This window comes from Pyrus communis, chromosome 12 (assembly GCF_963583255.1).
Source record: "Pyrus communis chromosome 12, drPyrComm1.1, whole genome shotgun sequence".
NCBI lineage: Eukaryota > Viridiplantae > Streptophyta > Magnoliopsida > Rosales > Rosaceae > Pyrus > Pyrus communis.
In genome coordinates, this window is record NC_084814.1 from 1,196,677 (window position 1) to 1,222,429 (window position 25,753).

Consider the following 25,753-nt stretch of genomic DNA (forward strand, 5'->3'; position numbering starts at 1 on the left):
AGCCGTTTTAATTGGTTTATAAGGGATTTCTTCTAGTATGATCTAAGATTATTCATTTACTTAAAATATTTGACTTTCCTTTTGTCATTTTACACATATAAATACATTTAAAATGTGTAAATCATGCGTAGCATGTCGTGATTCAAAAAATGTCTTCTACACACGCATAAGCGCTTGCATGAAGGCTAGTTGGGTGTAAATAGAGGTGTATGCTTCCAATTTGTCTCACTTTCCAATTTTGAAACCCGCGCCTTGTCCTTGTGCTTGTCTTTGCCTTCTGCTTTTTGCATCGCGGCTCCAACAACACTCACATTCCTATTCTAATCTACCGCACAAATATAACAAGTGCTTGGAAAAATCCAATGCCTCCCACATGAAATTGGATCCACTCCTGATTTTAGTGTTCAAAGCTTAAAGATCATCATATCTGTAACGCACAAATTAAATTTGATGATCTCTATTAACTCATTTCGTTGGCCCATTACACACAGACCAATAACCCTGATTTCTTTTACACACCAATCAACGATCCAGATGTGTTGATCTTAAGCTCCAAACACTAAGATCCAAAGCAAATCCAATTCCCCTCCCTCCCTCAGTCCACCCAATACCCTCTTTGTATTTCTTATCTTATTAATCTCATATTTCTCTTCATATATAATTAGTCCTTAACAGAATGTGCGGCACACACAACTTCCTTGTTTTTGGTGCGTCTATTCTGGGATACGATGGTTCAACTTATCCTTGTCCCGGCAATCACTCTCCGAGCGCGGAGTTATTTTTTTCACCGACCTCAAATCCTAAGCGTGATACGGGGCTGTCTTGAATTACCCTTTTCCAAAGATGTATGTTTCTTTCCTTCTTATTCTTTATAAAAATGCAAGAGGTTGGTTAGGTACATTCTCTCCGGCATCTCTAATGCCCCCGATTCGACCCTCCCCATTAACGTCTGTTAAAAGAAATTAAAAATAAATAAATAAATAAAGAAGATTGATAAATGGGCAATTAACTTTTGAATGCAACCAAAAACCTCGTAGTTTCTGCACTTTACAAGGCCCACTCAAAATAGTGGCAACACAGATTCAAATACTAATGACATAACTGTGTTACACGAGTTGAAAAACGTAGCGAATTGAGCATGGAACTGTGGATTTTAAGCAAAACAAAATAAACTCCAAACTCACTCCCGAGCAACAAACGAGTCGAATGTGAGAATGGAGTACAAAATACCACATTCCATCAGTCAATATGTAGCATAAAGTAGGATAATACTTCTTATGGTACAGACCTAGCAGCATACACAGCTCAACAGAACCATTCTACCAGTTAAGGAAGCTGTTTCAATGCTTGATTTCATCCCTCGATGACAGCTGAGGAACCTCCCTTACCTTTCACGGTCTTGGCTTTCTTTCGCCCTCGCTTTTGACCTTTCTTACCTTTCGGTGATGGACCAGTAGTTTTCTTGGACCTGGATATCAAACCATAAAGAACGGGTTGTCTCAACAGAATTCAAAGGTACTTGAATAGACAAAAATGAAATTTAAAACTCAATGTTCCAGCTGCTAGTATTACCAGTGAATAAACTAATTACAATCTAATGTTTGTAGATAAGCTTTTACCAATTTCTTTGTGACAATGTCCTCCAAATGAAATATTAAAGTTCATAGGATATGAAGAACAGAGAAACAACTTTCATATAACTTTATTGCTCATAGGATCTGCAGAGTAAGGAAATATTAGTGTGTTACTAAAACTTTCTTAAATTTCCGGTAACAGAACTTTATCATGTGCTTAACTTGTCCATCCACTGCTTTCGGTCTACATTTTGCAAGCAGTGCAATATAATACACACACAAGGACTACCGTAACAAGGAAACCTTGCTCACTAGTCGTTAGATTTTGAACTGATATCCAACTCTTAGAAAAATAATTTTTCACTTTTAAACGATGGATATCAGGATTCCATCTTAGTATCTTGCAGCATTCAACATGTTTAAAGGTGTGCTTGCATGCATGTGCATTCATGCTCATTGATGAGTACGGTGTGTGTGTGTGTGTGTGTGTTGAAGGCAGTTAAATTAAGAAACAACGTTTTTCGTTCAGAATAGTTGATCCTAAGATCAAGAAACCAAACTGTATTTTGTCAAATGTAAGTAATATATGAAACCAATCTAATGGAAGTATGATCTGCAAGTTCATTGATCCAGATATTAAGGAATAGAAAGGAACAGCACAGTTCCAATCATGCATTGGCCCCTTAGACAAGTAGAGCCTAACCAGCATTCTGATCTAAAGGCATTGCATATGTATGCTAATCAACTAACCTCGCATTCGGATCCAAAGCATCCTCAACAGCATGAACAATCATTTTCTTGACCTGTTTTAGGAGTAGCAGAATAGTAAGTCCTCCGTAACAAAATGTATCACATATATGATACTCGTGCATATCACAATATCCTAGTAGCACTCTATACCGTTCAAGACGAAATGAATGCCTAATTAGGTCTCTAGATAATGTTCAAAACAAAAACAAACAAAAAAATTCAACATAGTATCCAAACAAAATCTTAAATTAACACCAAAATTGCCCAACTAAATGAATAGAAAATTTCACGTTTAGGCATAGTTTTGTACATTCATAAACACCCACCACCAAATTAGGCTTCTAAATAATATTCAAAACGAAAACATCAATATAGCATCCAAACAAAATCTTATATTACCACCAAAATCTTATCTTAGATTAACACCAAAATCACCCAGGTAAATGAATAGATAAGTGCATAGTGTCAAGGACACTAATTGTAGTCGTAAATCTGAGCATATGAATAGAAAAGTACGTAGTGTAAAGGAAGAAGTTTCATCGTAATTCTAAGCATTCGAATCAACCCACCAAATCACCAAAGAAACACAAGCAACTCAAGAAATTGGAATGAAATTTCAGTTGGTCTGGTTAACAAAATCTACACTAAGAACATGTCAATGTAGCAAAAACGAAAGCCAATTTTTAAGACAAACAAGACTACATACCTCCAACTTGTCCTCTTTGGCCCTATGATTTGGTGGAAGTTTTCGGAATTCTTCTGTCATCTGGAAGCACTCACCAACATTTTCAGGTGAGACGAAATCCAATGCAACTTTGATGCATGACTGAAGAAATAAAAGGATGACTTGTAAGATTTATATACAATAGATGTATGTAAACTAGTCCATCATACAAACCAATTACATATTTCACAAACAGAGAAAGAAGTTTAATATTGATGATAAAATATTTCCCATCACAATGTGTGTTAGTGAAAATGATTAAAAAGACTCTTGTAAGAAAGCCTAAGTCAATTGGGAAGTGAAACAAAAACAATCAATGGCCCTTAATTTAAGATCTAAGTCAATTAATCATGATAGAGCCAAAGTTAGCACCTTTCTTGACATTCCACATAGTCCATATATGCATGAAATACAATGTGAAATTTCACATAAGCGTCACATATCATTGCCGGTATTTAATCCACAATCACATAGCCATAGAATGGCTGTGTACTATTCATTGCAACAAAGAATGATATATTGATGGCATAAACAAAGGCCTTCCAAAGAGAAGTAACGTGTCTAAAATCCCAAACGTAAAAAAATCTAAACAATCTAATATTTCATAGCATCAACAGAAAAATTCAAAACAGTATAACAAACAAAACAAACAGATAGAGCATCAACTACCCAAGAAAAAGTAAACCTGAATATACGATTTATGCTTGTAATATAAGTTACCTTCAAGTTTCTGACTTGATGCGGACAGCCTGCAGGAATAAAGACAGCGTCCCCAAGATTTTGGACAAACGTCCACGGTTCAATTCCTAGTAGAGAGCATTTAAACATATCATACAAAACTTGAATACACAAACACAATAGATTTATAATAATATCACTTGCAGAAAGAAAAATTTAAGTGTGGGAGGGAAAAAAAGGCAAGTGCATGCCTGCATGGAGGGTAATATTACTTGATTGGCCTTAACATTCGATTCTATTATTCAACTTATTAAAGTTGAAAGTGTACAAGAGTAAGTTTATCCTCTCTGGTTCACAAAGAGGGTTACCTTAGCATAGATAAGTATATTGTGAACTAACCGTATTCTTCCTTGAGCTTCTTTTTATGCTCCACGGTCAGATAAAAGGTTTGATCATGTATGGGATGAATAACCTACACCACCAAAAAAGACAATAAATGCTGTAGAACCCGAAGACAAAAGCTTTGAAAGGCTAAAGATTCTAAAAAACACAAAAAAATAAACTAAACGCGATTTGTCTGCAATTCACCTAAAACCGTTTTAACTTAAAGACAACGTCCTGTGAATTGTGGGCATGCAAAAGACTGCAACATAATGTCATAATTGATAATTTGAAACAAAAATATTGATCATGTAAAAGCCCAAACCATGATTATCCCAGCTTCACCTTCAAGAGATAGAAGAATTTCTTGATTAATAACTGTTGCTAAGCAATTTACCTGAGGCAACGGACAACAGTGTGTATGCCTGAATTCCTTAAAGTGCTTCCTGAGATATTCTTGCAGCTTAGGAACATCCTGTCTCCGGAAAATGTCCCACAAAGCACCTCCCTCAGCTTCAATTGACCCTTCCAACTTATTCACACTGCTTCGCGAATCCTCACAATTTTCACCACCTTCATCATGATCCATTTTTTCCTCCACACTCTGAGACCCCTTTGAAATTTCTCCATCATGCCGAACAGTTGGTTCATCCGACTCCTGAACTGATGTACCACTATCTGGATTGTCACTCTCCACACAGTCAACCCGAGTCTGACAATTCCCAAAAAGTTCCCTTTGGTCTTGCTCAAAATGTTTTTTCTTCAACTCTTCTATAGTGGCAAGCTGCTTAGGATTAAGAGTCACTTCAGTGGTATGTGTCAAGACATTGACCTGAAACAGATTATTAGTGGGAAAAATATGATTAAAACTATAAGGTGAACAAAAGTTAAAGACATGAGTCTGCTAAAAGTTGGATCCAAAAAAAATCAACAATGACTCAAACTAGAAAAAGAAAAGCAATAAAGTATCAAAGATCCAAAAATTGAACTATGACAAACAAATGAAGCACAGTAGTAGAATCCAAGATAAGGAAACATACTGCATCCGACATATCACAATGAAGCTTTGTAACAGAATCTCCACGTCCAAGCTCCTGTGCAACACCATAAGCTATATATGTCTTAGGCCCCATGTCTGGCTTTACACATTTATCAGGCAATTTGGTAGCAATGTTCAAATAACCATTTCTAAGATGAGTATATTCCTTGAATGGCAAACAATTTATAAACTCGGCACCATGACGAGGAAGGCGCTTCTCAAATAAAGTAGATGGCGGCCAATCTTTCAGTTTCAGAATCTGGGGCCACTTTTTCCAGTCAAACCGACCTTGCGAATACCCAGTAAAAAATTGGTGTATATTGATATCCGCCTGCATTCCATCACAAGTTCATAACACTTATCAAACTCAAATCAATAACCATAAAACATTTCAGTTTTTTGAACAAAGTAATGGCAATAATTGGTGGACAAAAGTGGAGAAAACTAATGAGCAACAAACAATGTGCAAATCCTTTTGGCTCTTAAAAAGAAACAGTTTGAGAAGGCTCAATTAACCAGTGGCATATCCCCTTTAACATTGATCTAAGGAAGGTTTGTGATTCTAACAACTTGCAAAAACAGGGTTTTTACCTTTGAAATATATATGATATTTCTCCACAGCTAAATTAACAAATTCCTGTGTTTAAAATGCAATGGAGGAAGAAAACTCATTCAACTCCTATGTTTGATGACACTTGAAACTCAATAAAGAATATGGATCCAGATTCGAGGTCATCTTTACAAGATGGTAATTAGTTGAATCAATATATATAAAAAGTAACACCACATCAGGCACCGTTTTAAAAACTGATTAAGAAGATCTGAATGGAAGTTTTTCTGAAGAATTATAACTAAAGGAACACATTTAGATCCCCTGCCTAATCATTTAGTTAATTAGCATTTTCATTTAGGGAAGACACCATTTTTAATCTCCATTTCTCACAATTTCAGATGATATTTATTTCATACATGGTTTGTTTTGTTGGGTAGATAAGTTTATAAATGAGTTGTTTCACATCAAACGGAGAACATTAAATTCATTTGAGAAGAGAACAAGATTTTCTGAGACCATGCTAGAATGGTGTTCATAATTTTCAAACCATCTGACCAACACTATTTCCTGTTCAGCATGTATAAGTAACGAAAAATACTTGAAGGTTGAAACTCATGAACCATAGGCAACGCAAAACGTATTCTAAGAAATTGTGGTAGACTTTAGACCCTTGACCAGTAAGATGTCTATCCTTGCTCGTTCAGGCAGGAAATAAGTAATGAAAAAATCCCCATAAAATTTATACTTTTAAAGTCAAAGAACAACTAACCTCACACCAATCCAAGCAGTCGATAGTCTTGACATCCAAATGTTGACCATGCTTTATATGTTGCATTTGACGACAAGCCCGCCACATGACGAATGGCTCCCAGCTTAAGCCTAAAGTAGTTTCGAGCACATTGCTCACAATTACAGGCTCACCCTTAACCCAATGGCACTGGAAATGCTTCAGATCCTCATGCTGGATATCTACAGCCCTTGGACAGTACAAGTAGTTATCATCCGAAGCGTCTCTAGAAGCCGCTTTCCTTATTTTAGTGCTTGAGTTAACATCATCAACAGATTTGAGACATGAACACATCCCTGCAGCAGTTTCACTTGCATTCATAAGTTTGTAAGTTTCATCTATCTCTTCTGCTTTCTTTACCAACTCCATAAGGTGATTTTCGGGAAACACACATCTCAATTCTAATATACCATCACCACAACCACCCATGTCCTTCGGAGGACAAGGAATACTTCCATTGTCATTTGGTTTCCACTCAAATGTTGATCCAACAGAAGACTTGGGGCAAGCTTCCAAGGGCAGTTTCACTTTTCCCTCCCCCCCATGCAAATAGTCTAGGCCTCGACTCACATATTCCATAATCACTTCTTCCCCACCTCCCTTCAAGCGTCCATCTCGAATCTCCCCACAACAGATAAGGCAGAGGTCATATGAACATCCAGGACAGCTTCTGTGAAAGTCAAAGATAGAAGTTTTGCAGTTGTTGCTGACAAAGGAAAAATAAACAACAAAGTTACTATCAAATGAGTGAAAAAACTACAGAATATATGCAACACAGTAATATGTTCCTGGTAAAGATTCTACCAAAACACACGCTCATCAGGATCTACATCTGATTTTTCTGTCTTTAGCTCCAAAGGGGATATCCCTGTCCCAAAGAACATCCAAGATCAAATTAAAACAATAATAGAAGTTCCATTAATATTGTGTGGTAGGTCTCAGATGGGATGAGTGAGACAGTGATTACTTCTAATCGCAGGCATCAATGAGAAACAATCCCAGCCAAGGACAGCAATAACATCCAATATCCCTGATTTCATAAATGATTGCAAACTATTGAGAGTAATAAGTCTCTTTTGAATCTGTGGCAACATTATCTGCAGACTACCTATCTTGGCCCAATAAAAGATATAACTTTTGTATCCGTGTGAGCTCATCTTCTAACCAGCCCCCAACCCCACAAAAAAAACACACACACACGCGCGCACAACAGATTGTATTCATGTATGCACACATATTTTAACGACTACAATGTAAGTTTAAACTATTCGCCTTAAAATCATAACAAAAGATGATTAGAAACAAGAGTTATTCCTCTAATAAGCACCAGAAAGAAAATACCTTGTCTTGTAGCCTCCATCTCCATCTCCGTCACTTGTTCAGCATTAAGTCTTTTCAAAAATGGAAGCAAAGTATGGATCAAATACTTAGAGTGCTCAACTTTCTCCTCCTTGGTAACTTCAAATTCAGGGTAAACATCCTGCATTAAAAACCAAAACATTTTATAAAAACTTCACTTGTGTATGAAACTGAACAACTGAAAAAGCCAAAACTCAGGAGCTTTGCACAAGGAGAGGTAGCTGACCTTCTCAGACTGATAATCCAAGCGCAAGCATGCTTTGCAATTGCAATTTTTTCGGCATACTGGACAAGATTCGGCAATGGCATCCTCTGATGTACAAGGGTACCTATACAACACAAAAAAACACAATAAATAGTAAGAAAAAACTAATGCAAAGAGAAAGCTAGCATTTCAGTTCAAAATAATTAGAGATTTACAACCAGACATACCCGTAAACCCCTAATTCCAGATCCAATCCAAATGCACCCCAGGTTTCATCCATTAAAATACAATTTTAAAACCCATGTTAACAGATCTTCATGTTTATTACAGAAAAATAAATATATTAACAGAAAAGTTTATTCTGAAACTCGCCTTATATAACTATTTTTGCAATGAAAACATTATTCCATCACCAATCAATTAAGATGTAAACTATAACCCCTTTGTCCTTTAGAAATCAAATCAAACATCATTGACTGCATTCTACTCATACAAACTCCAAAAGACGGTGACTAGTTCGACAAAACGAACTCAGACAACCCAGCATCTTTAGTAGATCAGAAATAATACAAATATAGAGCAGATAAATGCATACCAGTTCTGTATGCAAGGAATACAAAATCGCTTCCTCTTACACACTTTGCAGCGAACTACCCGGCCTTTGTCATTCCTCTGACATTGATGGCACATCAACGACACCTCCTCAACAAACTGATAAAATCCAAAACAACAATTACATTATAAACCACAACAGTGACAACAAATGACATAAACATAGAATGCACAAATTTCTTACTTTCTTGGACTGCTTATTTACTTTTCCTTCTCCCTGGTTCATAGGATACTTGACGCCCCTAATTGAATAATCTGCTCTCTTGCTTCTTCGCAAACCTTCTTTCCCCGTATCGGTGTCATCAGAATGCCCCACTTGTTCATCTTCTGCATCCTCCCTATCCCCATTATCACGTTTTTTAGGGGCCCTATTTCCATTGTCTCCTCTGCGCTCCGATTTCGACTCATCAACTACACCATTCTCTTCCAAACCAACAGTTCTTCCCCTTCCCTCTACAAATCTCAACTTTTTCCGACCTCTCCCGCCGCGCTTCTTCACAGAAGCACCGCCATTGTGTCTGCATTCGTCCCCGCTTTCTTGCTCATCTTTCTCCAAATACTCCACCCCCATATTTCTGCTTCTCTTGCTTCGACGTTGTGCTCCATTCTGATTCAATTCGACTCCCTTAGCTTCTTCCCCTCGTGTTCCATTATGATTTCCCAAAACCCCCTCCTCCTCCGCCTCCCCTTCCTCCTTGGCGACAGAAGCACCTCCGTCGCCGCCTTCCGCGGCCTTCTCAGCCTCCAAATCAGTCTTCCTTTTCCTACCGCGCTTCTTCTTCTCAGTTACAGCAGCAACCTCTGCCACTTCCCTTTTCAACCCTTCACTCTGATTCTCCAAACCCACCTCCTCCGCCTCTAAAGCACCATCCTTTTCGACACTGGTGGTGGACCCATGATTTTCCGGCACCCTTCTTGGTCTTCCTCTCCCTCTGCCTCTCCCTCTTCCCCTCGCCATCACAGACCCAAATCCTCAACTCTCTCTACTCTGGCTCTGGAAAGGAAAGCAAAAAGTGTGTTGTTTGCTTGTGGGAGAACTCAAAGAAACCTATTTATGGGAACCTTAAATGTCTCCCGGTTATTAAGGTGTTATGGGGGTGAGAGAGAGAGAGAGAGAGAGAGAGAGAGAGAGAGAGAGTGGAAAGTACCGATACGATGGGTCGGTCAGTGCCTCAGTTTAAACTTCAAAACAAAACAGTGGGTGGGAGAGGAGAGAGAGAGGGGGAGGGAGGGCGGGGGAATTTTGAAAAAATGGCGCCACAGCTAAAATCCCATGAGGGATATTTTAACCTGTGATTTGAGTGCGGTAATTATTTTGGGAGGGAAGATGATATGGCCATGGAAACGCAGTCCAATGCCCTAACACTGTCGTCAAACCTAGTCACCGCCCTAAGGAAACTGTAGTGCAGACCTAGAAAAGTACACTCTTGGAAAATACAGAGAGACGTGAGTTTTAAATTTGCTTATTATTTTTTTTATTTTGCTTCTTATATTCAGTTTGCTCCAGTGCCCTGATTACATACAAATTATGTCATATTTCCTTTCAAAAGAATTTGTTATTTTATTTCTAAGGCCACATGATGGTATTTACTAAATCATAAGTTAATTGGTAAGTGATTTGTAATTCAGATTGTTAAAAGTATTCGTTCATGCATTCAAAATTTTGTATTCAAATCTCACTTTTCATGATTTAAATAGTTTTATCATAATAAATTTAAATACAAAAGAATCTTCTTCATAATATTAAGAATATGTTGTGGGACTAAATTATAAAAGTGAGAGAGAGAGTACGAGAATAAATGAATAAAAATTCAAAAGAGTAGTGAATATAAGCATTCATCACATAATTTTAGGATTTTTGACGCCTAGGTCATCATAAACTAACTTAGAATCACGTCATGCATCCAAAAGTACAGGTGGCGAATTACAAATTCATCACACTTTGGGTGACGGGCCTTGTGACAAAGAAATTCGACACAAATAATCATTATGTGATGAATTTTTAGTATTTATGACGCTTTATCATCCTTTGTTTTTTTTTTTTTTTTTGTAGTCATTGTATGTGTATCACATTCATGAGTTATACTTAACTCAAAAATATGAATCATTATGATAACACTCATCTCATATTTTTTGGCTCACTATAAAAATTTAATACCTCTATAATTAGTATCATACTCAATTTTGTAGTCTATCGAGAAATGCCTTATAAACCACAAGATAAACATATTTGGCCAATAGGCATACAAAACTAAATAATAGCAAATGGAAAGAGATGATGTAAATATTCAATACACAATTTTTCTCTTGCTATTCTCGATTAATTGAACCAAATTAAACATTTTTTTTTTATTTACAAACGATAGATTTTGTTAGATGAGTCACCGATAGAATTCGAACTCACACTGTCATGCAAAAGCTCAACTCATTTCCATCACTATGGTAAATGGTCACTTGCTACCAAATTAAACACTTTAAATTCTTTAGATTTCACTTATTAGGAATTATGATTTGGAACTCAATTCTCAAAACTTGTAAATTCTTAACACTCACAATCTTTAACTAATCAATCAATCAATAAAGAGTAATGATAGGGAGACTAAATTTGAAGACTAAAATTGCAAACTAAATGATGTATCACCAATAGAAATAAGCACTTTTATCAATGCTTAAGTAATAAATCAATCATCAACTTCCATCTCCTTTAGTCTCCAAAATTTAGTCTCTAAATTGAGTGTTCCTAGCATTATTCATCAATAAAAGGTCCACTAAAGGACTCTCTAATGATCAAGTCAATATAAATGTCTAGAATTCAAATAGTAGACTTGAGAGCGTATGTATCTCGTACCTTTGGTGATAACCCTAAAAGGTGTATTTATACTTATACTAATAAGAGAATAGTCCTTGTAAGGATAGTAATCTATGAATAATTGAAGGAATCCTAGAGGGAACATAGGGAGAGATTTATTTTTGACACGCCGGACCTTGATATTCACCAAACATCAAGGTAGGCACGTGCTAGGCGACACCCGAAAGTGACGAAGCCATATTAGGATGCATGAGAACTAGAAACAATTAACCGACATAAATAAAACTTGTAAATTTAATTATAATGAATACGTAATTGAGGGACGTATTCAGAGCATATAACTAATCTGAGACACTAAAAATGAATAATATAAAATTGAATGAACAAAGAGATGGGTTCTACACCGAAAGGACTTAAAGATGGCGATGCGGGAGTGCCTTGACGCCGAGATTGTACACCTCGAATCTAAGTCCTGAGGGGGTGCAAAACAAATCATGAGTGGACCAAGTTGATATATAAGTAATACTAAAATAATTAATCTTTAACGTACTAACCCCCAGGTTTATAAAACTTGTATAGCATCATAAGTAAAAGGTTTTTCCGAAAACCTTAGCATGCCATAAAACCTTTCATAAAACATATATCATATATAATGTGCTTAGTAGTAGTAGTACAGGGTATATATATAAACAAATATCTTCATTCGCCCGAAGGCACTACATCTCCCAGCCGAAGCCAATATAAATGTATCATTCGCCCGTAGGCAGGACCATTAACCCGTAGGCAGTAACATACGCCCATAGGCATGATATTCGTCTGTAGGCAAATCATATAAAAAACCACTAAGTAAGTACATAATATTTCTAATATATATATCTATCTTAATTGGAGTTCAGTAGCTAAAACGTCATATCATAAAGCTATGTGAACAAGTATGTATATAGTCATCAATCATATATACCACAATGAACATAAAGTCGATAAAGCATGATAATTCATAAAAGCGTGAAACCAATTTACTCATAAAACGTAGACATAAAATCATGTTTTTCATGTATGCATTTCTAATAGTAAAATATGCAATTTAGAAGGGATCTACTCATAGATACTCAGTCGTCGAAGAGCCGTGCGAAATGGGAAGAACGGAAACACCACTAACAAACGCACATATGTACGTAAATGGTACCAATTAATAAAACTCTATTCAAACGATTGAATTTGGGAAAACGGAGCATGAATTTGGAATCAAGATGCTGAAATTAGTCTAGGAGGGTTTTCGATCGAAACACGAAAAAGTCAACCTAAAGTCAACGTTGACAGGTCAACGATCAAAGTCATAGGCTTAATGGGTTTACACTTGGGCTGGGTAATTGGGTCATAATTATAGGTTTGGGCTTAGTAGCTTGGCCCAAAGGGTCTAGGTTAGGCCGGCTGCAAGATTGGATCTTGGATCTGGGCTTCAGGCCAAGGTTTGGCCGGTTTATGGGCACAACTTCAAATGCTCATAACTTCATCGATACTCAACCAAATCGAGTGATTCAAAAATCAAAGTTGTAGTACTCAATGAGATGAAGAAAATGGTACCTTGCACTATGGCTAACTCGTTGTGGATTGGCCAAAAAACGCCTCAAAAGTGGCGGTGCTCACCGGAAAATGGGTAAATTTTAAGCGTTCATAACTTCTTCAATACTCAACGAAATCAAGTGATCCCAAAGGAAGTTCAAGGTTAGTTTGGGTGTTCTAGGCTCACGAGGACGAGATGAAGCTTGTGGTGCTTTTGGTTTGGGCGATGGTGGGAGTGTTGTCATTGTTGTTGCTTGTAGTGAGGGCCGGTTTTTATAGAGAGAATGAGATGGGCGAGAAGTGAGGGAGTTGTGAGAGAAAGTGTTATAAAATCAGAAAAAAGGGGAGGGGGTCATGGGTAGGAAAGGATAAGCGAATCAAAATTGTCACATCCCAGACCGGCTCTGTAGTAGCACGATATTGTGTGTTTTAGGCTTACCATTCCCTCACGGTTTTGTTTATGGGAACTCACGAGCAACTTCCCAGTGGGTCACCCATCCTAGGATTACTTTCGCTCGAACTCGCTTAAGACCAACAAAGAGGGGGTGATGTGCCTTATATGTACATGTTCCCCTCCCTATAGCACGAGGCATTTTGGGGACTCAATGGCTTCGGGTTCCATCATAACTCCGAAGTTAAGTGAGTTCGAGCAAGAGTATTCTTAGGATGGATGACCTACTAGGAAATTCTTGTGTGAGTTTCCCAAAACAAAACCATAAGGGTGTGACTGGGGTCCAAAGCGGACGATATCGTGCTACGGCGGAGTCGAGCCTGGGATATGACAAAATGGTATCAGAGCCACTCTGTCGTTCAGCAGATGTGCCGGTGAGGACGCCAGGTTCCCCTTAAGTGAGGTGGATTATGAGATCCCACATTAACCAACGGAGAGGGCGTGATGTGCCTTATATGTACATGCTCCCCTCCCTATAGCACGAGGCTTTTTTGGGAGCTCACTGGCTTCGGAGTTCATCAAAACTCCTTAGTTAAGCGAGTTTGGATTAGAGCAATCCCATGATGGGTGGTGACCCACTGGGAAGTTGCTCGTGAGTTCCCATAAACAAAACCGTGAGGGAATGGTAAGCTCAAAGCAGACAATATCATGCTACAACAGAGTTAGTTTGGGATGTGACAAAAATCCCCAAGTGGGTCCCACAAGGCACACAAAATAAGCCCCATAAAGCAACCATTTTAAAAATATCTTCCAACTTAGCTGAAATTACCAAATTGCCCTCTATTCCAAAGTCTGTAAAATTATTTTAGGACGGGTTGTTACAATTTTCCTCCTAGAATAATGATTGCATGAGACACATGCTAATCTTATCATAACAAGGATTCCCAAGATATTTGAGGATGCATACCTAATCAAGGTTTGATTAGGTTTCCCTTTCTTGGATGACAAGCAAGTCTTCCTTGAAGAGACAAATCTCCCTTACCAATTTGGAGCCTATCAAAATGCCTTGCTCCGACAACCCAATCCAGAAGACCTAATTCATATCACATAAGTCACTCTGGAATACAATGGCCCTTCGGGTTGTCTTGTGCACCACGTGTTAGGAAACTAAAAAATCATGGTCTCAAAGACATCAATTTGCATCCACATAAATGTTACTAAGACCTCAATTTGCATCCACATAAAACGATACTTGGACGTGTAATATTGTGACAATCTTGTTTACCTAGACTTGATCCCACTTCGGTGACCCAAAACCTTTAGCAACACATCCCATAAAACTCAAATTCACTCCATATATCGGGGTTAGGTACAATTTGGTTGTGTTGTCTTTAGTTGAAATTAGGGTGTTGGACGCTTTGACATTTCAAAATGAAGAAAAAGAATAGTGAAGGCATATTAGGTTTAGGTTAGAGAAGGGTGAAGCGTGAAGGACATTGAATTTTTCGACCATCATTTTTTTCCTTGTTCAGTTGAAATGGTTATGTTGGGAAAAGAATAAGGGAGATGGGTGAAGACAATACAAAAAAGGAGATGAGGGACAATCAAGTTTATATATGTTAACCTATAAGTGCGAAATTTTATGTTCGAATTATGAGAAAATGACGTTCGAAAAGCATTAGGTTCTCACCTTAAAAATATAGCATCCCTCTGTGTGAGAGATGCGCATGCCTTTTCATTTGCGAATAAGGTATCTTGACCGAATAAAATCAAAGATCGGAACCGTTCAATTTATCAATTTTCATCGAGGATAGCCCTTAAAAAAAATTAGTAAAACTAGAGATCATTTAATCATCCAAAAACATCAGATAAATGGACGGTTTATCATGAATGTGTTACTTGGTACCTACACCGTCAATTTGTTGTATACATTTGTATGACTAATGATCTCCGAGAGGAATGCAAGTATGTTATTCTCAATGTGGAATGATCTCCGATTACAAATGATTTTCTGTATGAGTGATCTTCAAATGAGATTAAAAAATTGAATGATTTTGATTACCAAATATTTACGATTAAGGTGTGTTATTCTCAATGTGGAATGAGCTCATCCCCAAAGAGGAATGCAAGTATTATCCTATTGCAAAAACGCTAATTATATCTGCAACCATATTTCGAAAGTGAAATTCACCTATTTTTTCAAAAAAAAAAAAAAAGAAAAAGATCACATTATTAAAGGCCGTTTGAAAATTATTTTTAAATGACTGAATACACTTTTAAAGTAAATATTTTGGAGTTCAAAAGTACTGTGCTTCATGCAATAAACACAAATTTAATGATTCTTATAAAAATACTTTAAGTGATTTTTGAAGTTAATTCTTAGTAAAAATATAAATTAATTTTAGAAAAATAACTTCGAAGCAGTTCAAGAAGCACAAACACATGGAAGCACTTCGAGTGAAAAGAGAGTTAATTCGGAGAAAAGCACATTACGAAGAAGCTGGATCAGCGACTGAGCAGCGAACATAACTTTTAGCGTTGAGAAGTGCACATTCAAATTATATGCCCTTTTCCGGCCTTCACCTCTCAAAAACATGAACGACGACGACAGTCTCCGCCACGATCTGGACCCACAAAGCGACCACAGCTCCGATTACCTCCCTCACCCCCACCATTCGTCCCATCCTATCCAACCCCAACAATCCCACCCTCAGCCCCAGCCCCAGCCCCGCCGTCCCCGTGGCTTCGCCGCTACTGCGGCTGGCTCAGCGGGTCCCACCAGTCCCTCCTCCACCCCCACCACTAACAAGGGCAAGAGGGAGAGGGAGAAGGAGAAGGAGCGCACCAAGCTTCGAGAACGCCTCCGTCGATCCATCACTAGCCGGATGCTCGCCGGCCTCCGCCAGTACGGTAACTTTCCGCTGCCTGCGCGTGCGGACATGAACGATGTGCTCGCAGCCCTCGCACGTGAGGCTGGCTGGGTCGTCGAGCCCGATGGCACCACTTACCGCCACACTCCTCCTCCCTCTCAAATGGTCCGTACATCCCATTTCTAAGTAATTCATTTTTTTATTTTCGGAATTAGGGTCAATTTAAAGGACTCAAAGTTTGTAGAAAATGGTGACAGGCAGCGGCGTACCAGAACCCCATGGGGATGAGGTCGGTGGAGAGCCCAGTTTCATCAGGAGTAAAAGCAACGAACTCATCATCAATGGCGAGAATTGATGAGAGCTTGTCACCGGCATCCCTTGATTCTGTAGTAATTGCAGAGAGAGACGCCACAGCCACCGCCACGGTCACTGCCGCCACCAACAACTCCGTTGAATGCTTGGAAATGGAGGCTGGTGATCAGCTCATGCATCACCTTTCCAATTCCATCAGTTCCGGGGACCATGGCATTCCCACCACTGCCTTGGCTTATGTTCCTCTCTATGCTGCCCTTGCCGTGAGCCAAATTTTCAGTCTCTTTTTCCCTTTGCATTTTGTTTTCGTTGCTTATTGTCTGATTCTAAGAGAAACCCATGTTCCCTGTATTTTCATATTTTGGTAAAATTTGGTTTTTTAAGTGATACAATTCTTGGAGCTTGTTTTGCAGACTGGGTTCATCAACAGTTACTGTCAGTTGGTTGATCCTGAAGGATTGAGACAGGAGCTAGCTCATGTGCAATCTCTGAATATAGATGGTGTTGTTGTGGATTGTTGGTGGGGGATTGTCGAAGGCTGGAGCCCCCAGAAATATGTCTGGTCTGGTTACAGAGCTCTTTTTAACATCGTCCGGGAGTTCAAGCTCAAATTGCAGGTACCTCTACCTGACTTATGTTACCCATTTTATAGCCTATACCGTTGGAGCTAGGTTTTGCTTACGTGGCTCATTAAAATGAGTTTGCCTACTCCATTGGAATTTGGAGATGCTCTAAGGACATATGTAGAACTATAGTATCTGCTAGATTATGAGTTCAAGACATTTCAAATTAGTAAGCTTAGGAAAGCACAATTTTATGAATAAAAAACGATTGAATTAAGCTTAATGAAGCTATGGCTAGACCTACGAAAATATTTTTTATTTTCAGTGCCTTTCCTTATGAACTTATTTATTGCTGTCTCAAGTTTTCTTGAACACATTGAGTGGTTGAAAATGCATCGCTATTTGTACCATTTAGTTTTATGTCTTCCTACGCAATCTACTGTGGTGTCAAACAAGGGAGATTGTATTTTGTTAAGATGCATTATTGTTACTTTCTAATCTTGTAACTTTAAGAATTTTTTATTTTAACACTTCATATGCTATATTAGAGCATCTGACATTCTGTTGACGAGTAGTTTCTGAAATCATTCTTTTGAAGGTTGTAATGGCATTTCATGAGTATGGAAGAAGTGACTCTGGTGACGCCCTCATCCCTCTTCCACAATGGATCTTAGAGATTGGTAAGAAAAACCCAGACATATTCTTTACAGATCGAGAAGGAAGGAGGAACACTGAATGTCTATCTCTGGGGATTGATAAAGAAAGAGTTTTACAAGGAAGAACTGGTGTCGAGGTATGAAAATATGTACAGAATGTTGAGCTGCCTTTTAGCTTGGAACATTAAACTATTCCATCCACATTTTGTTTTGATTTACTTCATCATATATTATGTCCTCCACTATGTGCCTCTGTACCATTTCTTCTTTTATGGTGAATTGATATATGTGTGTATATATATATATATATATATTTTTTTTTATCCCTGTTCTGTCTGGCCTTGTTTTAAGTTGAAATTTCTTTACCTTTTGTCTGTGTTGTTCAATTGTCTGTATATATATATATATTTTTTTTTTTATCCCTGTTCTGTCTGGCCTTGTTTTAAGCTGAAACTTCTTTACCTTTTGTCTGTGTTGTTCAATTGGTTTCTTTATGCAGGTCTATTTTGATTTTATGAGAAGTTTTCGTACTGAGTTTGACGACTTGTTTGCTGAGGGTCTCATTTCTGCTGTGGAAATTGGACTTGGAGCATCTGGGGAGCTCAAGTATCCTTCCTTTTCAGAAAGGATGGGGTGGAGGTATCCTGGTATCGGTGAGTTTCAGGTATCCATTAAATCTAAACCATGCCATCCATTTGTCTCTTTTCTTGGAGGAGCTAATTGTATATCCATTTAGAGTCTTTCTGTCCCCATATTCTTCAGGTTAAAATAGATGAGATAAAGAAATAATTATTTGAAAGTACTCTCTCTTTTCTCGAACTATTTCCCTCTTTGCGTATATTGTAGTGGCGATGTTTTTAGACAGTTTGTGGCATTTATTTACCTTTTGTTCTTGAAGAAGATTGCTCCTTCATGCTCCTTCAAATTGTAGACTCGCATTGCAATTGTGCTGAATAACATTTGATCACTTCTTTGCAGTGTTATGATAAATATTTACAAGAGAGTCTGCAGAGAGCTGCTAAATTGCGTGGGCACTCATTCTGGGCCAGGGGACCTGAGAATGCTGGGGAATACAATTCTCGGCCACATGAAACTGGCTTTTTCTGTGAACGTGGTGATTATGATAGTTATTATGGACGCTTTTTCCTTCATTGGTATGCACAGTCGTTAATTGATCACGCGGATAGTGTACTGTCTCTTGCAAGCCTTGCCTTTGATGAAACCAAATTAATTGTCAAGGTATGTATCTGGTCTATGCCCCACCCTTTACTGTCTGTGCTAGATGGTGTTATGTTCTCTTCACTTCTCGTCTTTCTAAATTTCTTTTTTCTTCTGGTTTTGCTCCTCTGATTAGCAATATTATACTAACAGTGCATTTAGATCGAAAGGAAAAATAGGCAGGACCATTGTGGTTCCTTTGTTTTAGTGTTTAATAGGGCGGAGTTGATTGGTTATAAAGGAATATGCACTCCATTATGACCCCAATTTTGTGTTAGAACTTATAAGTGGAAAGGAAGGGTTGATAGAATGTAAAATCTGTTGTAAATTTTCTAATTTCTAATTCAACGATCAACTTCCGAGAGAGAAGTAAATAAGTTGGATAACATATTGATCACTACAAGAAACTTTGATTCCTTCTGTTTCTGTATAACATCCAGTGAAATGAAGTAATCCTTCTGTGACACCATCTATGTTCCAAAGAAAATCCATAATTTTGTTATGCATTCATGGGACAATGAATTCGTCTTCCTCTTCCTTTGAATGTGATTATGACCAGCACAGGACACTGAAACCAAAAAACAAAGAGTGATATGTAAACGATAGAACTTGAAAGGCTGTTGGGTTCATGATTCCTTAAAAAACTCTCTGGTTTCTGTTTGTCTACATGATGTTAGGTATAAAATGCAGATTATGCATGATTAGGATTTGTTAAATCATACCTTTAGTATTATAAGGGTGCGTTTGTTTGGGCTCACTAACTCTCCTTGGATTGGACTGGACTGGACTAGCTATTATTGTAGTCCCATGTTTGTTAGGCTGAAGGATTAGGTTTAATGGGATTAAGTCTGACTCTCTCACTAAAGTTCTTAGCCAGACCCCCCAAATATCCCAGGACTGCGAAGACCCCCGCGCTGCTTCATTTGGCTTGTCCAAACCTTGTGCCTCGTTCGAACTTACAAGATCTCAATCCTCGGAAATAAGGATTTTTTGTCATCTGGGTCGGTGATTTGGGGTCTTCCACCATCTGGGTCTTTTGGCATCTTAGATCTCGCACACACCCACATCGCTCTCTGTCTCTCTCAGAAACGCCCTTAATTTTCTCACTTACCAACCACCCCGCTTCTGCTGATTCTTCCCCCACTAGTCCCGTTCCGTTGCTGGAATTCAATTTCCGACTCTGTCGTTTTCAGCGGACCATGATCTGAATACGATACGCCAGACAAGGTGAGCAATTATTTGGAATTGGGGATTTTGAAAGTTGTTTGGTTGGTGAGAAAATTGAGAGAAGGAAACAAAAGAAAATGGAATGGCAATTAGTAAGAACTGGGGAATTGCATGAAAGGAAATGGGATTTTGAAAGGTGTTTCGTTGGTTGATTTTTTTGCAAACGGATTCCATGAAAGCAACAGATGTTCAGGCCAAGCTTGATGAAGGAAACAATCAAGAGGTAGAGAGGATTGAGGTTACGGATGTAGAAAAAAGGGGAGTTGAGAGGCAGAGAAGATGGAGCATTCTAGAAAATGGGTTTCTAGAAGGAAAAAAAAAAGAATAATTAATTATAAAAAATTCTAGATATGCATTAAAATAATATAATTTTAGAGTTTGTTAGTTATGCTGCTTGTTAGTCCGATACTGCACCAAATGCTTCACTAAATCAGTCCAGCTTAGTCTCGAAAGTTTGTCTAGTCCGAAATAGTCTGGTGCAACAAACGCACCCTAAATGGTTTACAGATTTGTTATGTTCAGTGTAGTCCTACACTAGCGTCCCACCTAGAAATGGCCATAAAGATTAGTTACATTGAGAAATCCCAGCATCAAACCTGGAAGTAGTATAGTGATTGGTTATATTTAAATTGTCTGATGTTCATTAACATTGTTATTTCGTATAATCATGTGTACCTAGAACTGAATCAAGGGGTGCATGGTTGTGATGTTTTTCTTAAAGTGCTCTATGGTGAACTTGTTACATAATGAAAAATTAATTAAAATATGCCAATGGGTAGGTTCCTTCAGTTTTTTGGTGGTATAAGACTACTAGCCATGCAGCGGAGGTAACTTCTGGGTACTATAACCCAACAAACCAGGATGGGTACTCTCCCGTTCTTGAAGTTCTGAAGAAACATTTAGCGACGGTGAAGTTTGTTTGCTCAGGTCCGCATATTTCTATTCAGGATAATGAAGCACTGGCTGATCCGGAAGGTTTGAGTTGGCAGGTAAAGGCCCTTGCCGATATCCCTTCTCTTTGGGCTCTTTAACTGTTATAGTGTCAACCACAAAACGTATGTTTTTAGATGTAATGTCTAATTGAATCGTAAGAATATGAGAATCTCCTTCATAAATTATTGGAAACCAACCTGTCGAATTCACATTTTACTTGATCTTCAGTTTCTAAGTATTACCCCTAGAGTTTCCTGGTGTTTGAAAAATTGAAAGGCACATATTAAGTTTTAAAGTAGGCAGTTTTTCAATATAATGTTTGATTATGTGGATATGTTTGTCTGTAATCAATTTGTGTGATGCTAGATTCTCATTTGTTTCTACAGGTTTTAAATTTAGCCTGGGATCGAGGATTGACTGTAGCTGGGGAAAATGCACTTTCATGTTATGATAGAGAAGGGTGCATGAGAATAGTTGAGATGGTGAAGCCAAGAAATGATCCTGATCACCACCATTTTTCATTTTTCGTATACCAGCAGCCATCTCCTCTAGTTCAAGGCACAATTTGCTTTCCTGAGTTGGATTTTTTCATTAAGTGCATGCATGGTAAGTATTCTCACACAGCAATGAGAGATTTGGTCAGAAAAATTCAATTTGGTGGTGTTTCTTGATAAATTTGATGGGTGTTCGTGTTTTCTGATAAGTTTTTTTGAACGGTAATGTTTGAACAGGGCATATTAGCATCAAACTCAGATATTCTAGTTTTTATTTGCTTTTTCATTCATTATTTCTTCCTTCACACTAGAAAATGCCTTTCATACTTTCTTGCGGCCCTAAAATAATAATGTCAAAAGTGAGTGGGTTAAGTCAAGATAACTACCCAACCTTTAGGGGTGATTCCAAATTGGTGCCTAAATCCTAATCTTTTAAAACACTCCAAATGACTGCCTAACGTTTTGAATTAACTGATGACATGGACAAATATTAAAGCCTGTTTAACTCTCAAGTCATCTATGGAGCTTTGAATCTCCAAATCGACGCATTTTAGCTAAGCAAATTTACGGTTTAACTTTGTTAAAAGGGGTCGATTTGAGGAATTAGAGCTCCAAAGACAGCACTTAGTGAAAATCAACTGTATCATCTGTCCACCTCATCATTTAATGCTAGTAACGTCATCACTTAATGTTGGTAAAGTCATCACTTAATGCCGGTGATCCAACATGTCTAATTTTCAAAACGTTAGGTAGTTATTTGGAATGTTTTAAAAGGTTGAGACTAATTTGGAATCACCCCAAAAGGTTGGGTAGTTATCCATACTTAACTCAATGCATCATTATTAACAAAATACTGCGCTGACAACATGAATTCGAAATGTGCTGTAGGAACACCATGTAATGGTTTTTTTATGGTTTCTTGCCAATTAGACTGCACTGAAATTGCCCATTTTCTAGTGTGGACAATTCTAAATTCTAAGAAGCATTTTTCTTTGATTTGTAATGACTTGCATTGGCAACTTTGTGACCTACAAACATTGTTACATAATTTTCTGTGATTGCCAAAGATACAGAAAGGAAAAGGCGTGATTGCCCCTAAAATGCATCACATATTACGCTTTTGGCTTGATTTACGATAATCTTCTTGTTGAGCAATTATATGGATGATTGGACACACTTCATGATAGTGCTCTTCCTAGCTATATCTTTTCCCTGATCATGTTTGAGTTTACCTTTAGCAGCAGTTGCTAATATCTGTATTTCCCTATTTTTGGGTAAATCTCTGTATCTGGTTTTTAACCCTTATGTTAGCTTGTAATGGCGTATAAATTTCATAAAGAAAAGATCAGCGTTAATCTTACAACGATTTTGCAATTGTGTTTTTCAGGTGAGAGAGCTGAAGATCTAGTATCGTGTTAAGGGTAGAATTCAGTATTCCATGGGGGGATTGTTAGAACACCTGGATGGACTTTTCAACTGCTGATGGCTCATATCTTCCAAGGTGAAATGAAATAGTGAACATGATGGTTTCGGGGGTAAAAGCACCAGCAGAGGGTTCAAAAGTCTCATAAATATGTCCTTAGGTTTGATATAATTGTGGACCGGACCAAAGAAAGATGTAACAACATAAACTTCATTGTGTGGTGTCGTCCAACACGTGTGTCGAATGATTCCGGTGCAGTTTCAGATTAGAAAATGAAAAGGGTAGTTGGTATATAGTTCAAAGTCAGATGTAATGAATGCTATGTTTGTAATTCCTCTCGCTGCATATTAGTATGAAAAGAAAGATCGGCGGCGATGCGTGTACTCCAAATTAATGGAATGGAAATGTCTTTTGAACTATCGTCCTAACATTTCTCCTGTATTTCACTTCTTATTCGCCTAAAAGTGCAGTTGTAAATGGTCACTACTGGGAGGCAACTCTTTCCCTTTTTGATTTAGCTTAATTCATCTAGCAGTATTCTATACATACATACAATACAGTTCGAACGACTACGGCCATTTGCAACTGTAATCGAGGTTCTATGCTCGGTTGTACCGGAGATTCTACGTTCGATGCATGCACCTGAGGTTCTGTGCTCGGTTCTGGTACAAAATCACTTTGTATCAAGAAGTATAATACGAAAGGAACCCAAGAAGAAAGGCCTAACAAGGAAGCCAGCAAAGGCATGGCAGGCCGAAATAAAGCCTAGTCCCCAATAAAGCATCCAAAAAGCCCAAGGCTAAGTAAAATTACCCCACTAAAGAAGTAGGGTTGGGATTTTGTAGAAGTACTTTTAAAATTAATGAAATCGTTTATAGATTTTAAAAGCACTTGAAGTGTATTTTGGAAGAAGTACTAGTAATGTATTTCTTATAGGAAGCACTTCGAGCTTTTTTTCAGAACTCACTTGTATTTTTACTGAGAATCGGTTTTAAAAGCATTTTCATCAAAACACTTTTAAATCATTTTAAAAACATTTTCAAACTACATCTAACACATGATATACGATTGTACAAAGCTTTTAGGTACGAATATAACTTCACATCGTTCGATCTCCACCTCACGTATAAACAGTGGTACACTATACATTAAACGACGACAACAATGACACTATATACAAAAGTTGAAAGCGGTCGGGGAAATTCAATAAGGCTGACATTTTCGTGCCACTTTACACCCCAGAGTCTACCATGCAATAAGGAAATTTAATGTGACTTTTGCCCTCGTTAAACACACTTTCAAAAGTTCAATACCTTTGATTCTTTGAAGGATTAAAGTAAAAAAGTTCCGAGAAAAATATAAAATTAACCCAAATATATTTATTTAAAAGTCAGTTGTATCCCATATTAATTAATATGCCCTTTTCTTAGACCTAGGGTATGTTTGGACGAGGATTTACAAGACCTAAGGAATCGATGTCAAGTTACGAAGAAATGGATCACAAAAATGTGATATAGAGGGAATTTGAGAAACCCTCTATGAGCAATGCAAAAGCATGTGTGAGTGCTTTGTAGATGATACCCCCAAGTAGGATTTTGCAAATTCCTCCTACATGCTTTTGCAATGCTTGGGATCTCACTGTTAAATGTTCCAGGTTTTTAAATACAAACAGAGCGGAAAGCACGCAAAAAAAAAAAAAATTTATTCAGTGAGGCGTTTCGTTGAACATTTAGTGAGCTATTGTTGTCAGCAACACTGTTAGGTATATGTCAATAAATATCGACATATGCCGAAGCAATCTAATGAGTGATATCGAGAGAATATGTCCACTGCTGTCAACGCAACCTGTCAAGATATGCTAGCATGCATTACCTCAAACACTTGTTGATCACAAAAAAGACTTGTACCAAACATTAAAAAAATACTCAAAAAACCTTCACACATATATTTTTCAAACTCAATGTAGTCTTGAGACCACCTTGATCCAATATACATCCGCCCACGCCCAGAGGTGCATTACTAACTATTAAACTTTGATACGACATCATTTAGTCTTGTTTTTTCATGTCATGGATTTTGAGATAACAACGTGTAGCAAATTCTGGTTCACAAGATATGTTGGTGGCAATGGCATATTGGCATTAGTCCAAGCTTATCCATACTTTAATTACGTGCTTATCACAAATTCCTTATAATTATGATGATCATATGACTCGTAACGTTGCATCTTTGGTTAATACTGGAGTAATGTGTCTAGGTCCATTGATTAATTTGAGACTGTGATGGCGCAAAAGCAAATATGGTCTGGTTGGTATTTCTATGTTTCTTATGTCCGTTAGCTCCGTTTGATATCTCCCAAATTCAGAAGAAAATGGTTTCCACATCCTATTTACTCGCCCTACACAAAAATGTTCTTATGGTGAAAGTAAGTGTGTATAAACATTTCTCTATGTATAATAGTTTGTGGGAAGAAATAAATTTAAGCCAATTGTGGTTGGAAAAGCATTTCAGATCCATATTCTACACGGCACGTCTTGAATTCGATTATTGGCGCTGGTGAAGCACACTACGGGTGGCCATGAGAGGCTAAAATGGCTCTGTGAATTTTCTTGACCTCCAGAAGGATAGGTTG

The 25,753-nt window shown here is 37.8% G+C and overlaps 2 protein-coding genes across 2 annotated transcripts; one reads left to right on the forward strand and one right to left on the reverse strand.

The window, feature by feature from the left end:
- Positions 1-1,003: 1,003 nt before the first annotated feature.
- On the reverse strand, positions 1,004-10,074 carry LOC137710844 (lysine-specific demethylase JMJ29-like). The gene is made up of 13 exons (XM_068449986.1): positions 8,847-10,074; positions 8,646-8,761; positions 8,072-8,174; positions 7,828-7,966; positions 7,291-7,354; positions 6,469-7,192; positions 5,148-5,477; positions 4,505-4,939; positions 4,126-4,198; positions 3,769-3,854; positions 3,031-3,150; positions 2,325-2,377; positions 1,004-1,468 (listed from the first exon to the last, which is right to left on the reverse strand). The coding sequence occupies exons 1-13, from the start codon at positions 9,618-9,620 to the stop codon at positions 1,354-1,356; spliced, it is 3,132 nt and encodes a 1,043-aa protein (XP_068306087.1). The 5' UTR covers positions 9,621-10,074; the 3' UTR covers positions 1,004-1,353.
- Positions 10,075-15,888: 5,814 nt separating this feature from the next.
- Positions 15,889-23,537, forward strand: LOC137711583 (beta-amylase 8). Its single transcript, XM_068450835.1, has 9 exons — positions 15,889-16,460; positions 16,553-16,870; positions 17,021-17,224; positions 17,769-17,963; positions 18,326-18,490; positions 18,805-19,065; positions 21,051-21,260; positions 21,591-21,810; positions 23,086-23,537. Exons 1-9 carry the CDS (start codon positions 16,020-16,022, stop codon positions 23,115-23,117), a joined length of 2,046 nt encoding a protein of 681 aa, XP_068306936.1. The 5' UTR covers positions 15,889-16,019; the 3' UTR covers positions 23,118-23,537.
- Positions 23,538-25,753: the final 2,216 nt, after the last annotated feature.

Bases quoted from the DNA above. Each gene is read 5' to 3' on its own strand.
- LOC137710844 (XM_068449986.1), bottom strand. From the start codon at position 9,620: ATGGCGAGGGGAAGAGGGAGAGGCAGAGGGAGAGGAAGACCAAGAAGG. The intron at 4,940-5,147 runs GTATGTTTCCTT...AATCTGTTTCAG, and splicing joins ATTGTGATATGTCGGATGCA to GTCAATGTCTTGACACATAC. The intron at 4,199-4,504 runs GTAAATTGCTTA...TTGGTGGTGTAG, and splicing joins ACTGTTGTCCGTTGCCTCAG to GTTATTCATCCCATACATGA.
- LOC137711583 (XM_068450835.1), top strand. From the start codon at position 16,020: ATGAACGACGACGACAGTCTCCGCCACGATCTGGACCCACAAAGCGAC. The intron at 18,491-18,804 runs GTATCCATTAAA...ACTTCTTTGCAG, and splicing joins CTGGTATCGGTGAGTTTCAG to TGTTATGATAAATATTTACA. The intron at 21,261-21,590 runs GTAAAGGCCCTT...TTGTTTCTACAG, and splicing joins CGGAAGGTTTGAGTTGGCAG to GTTTTAAATTTAGCCTGGGA.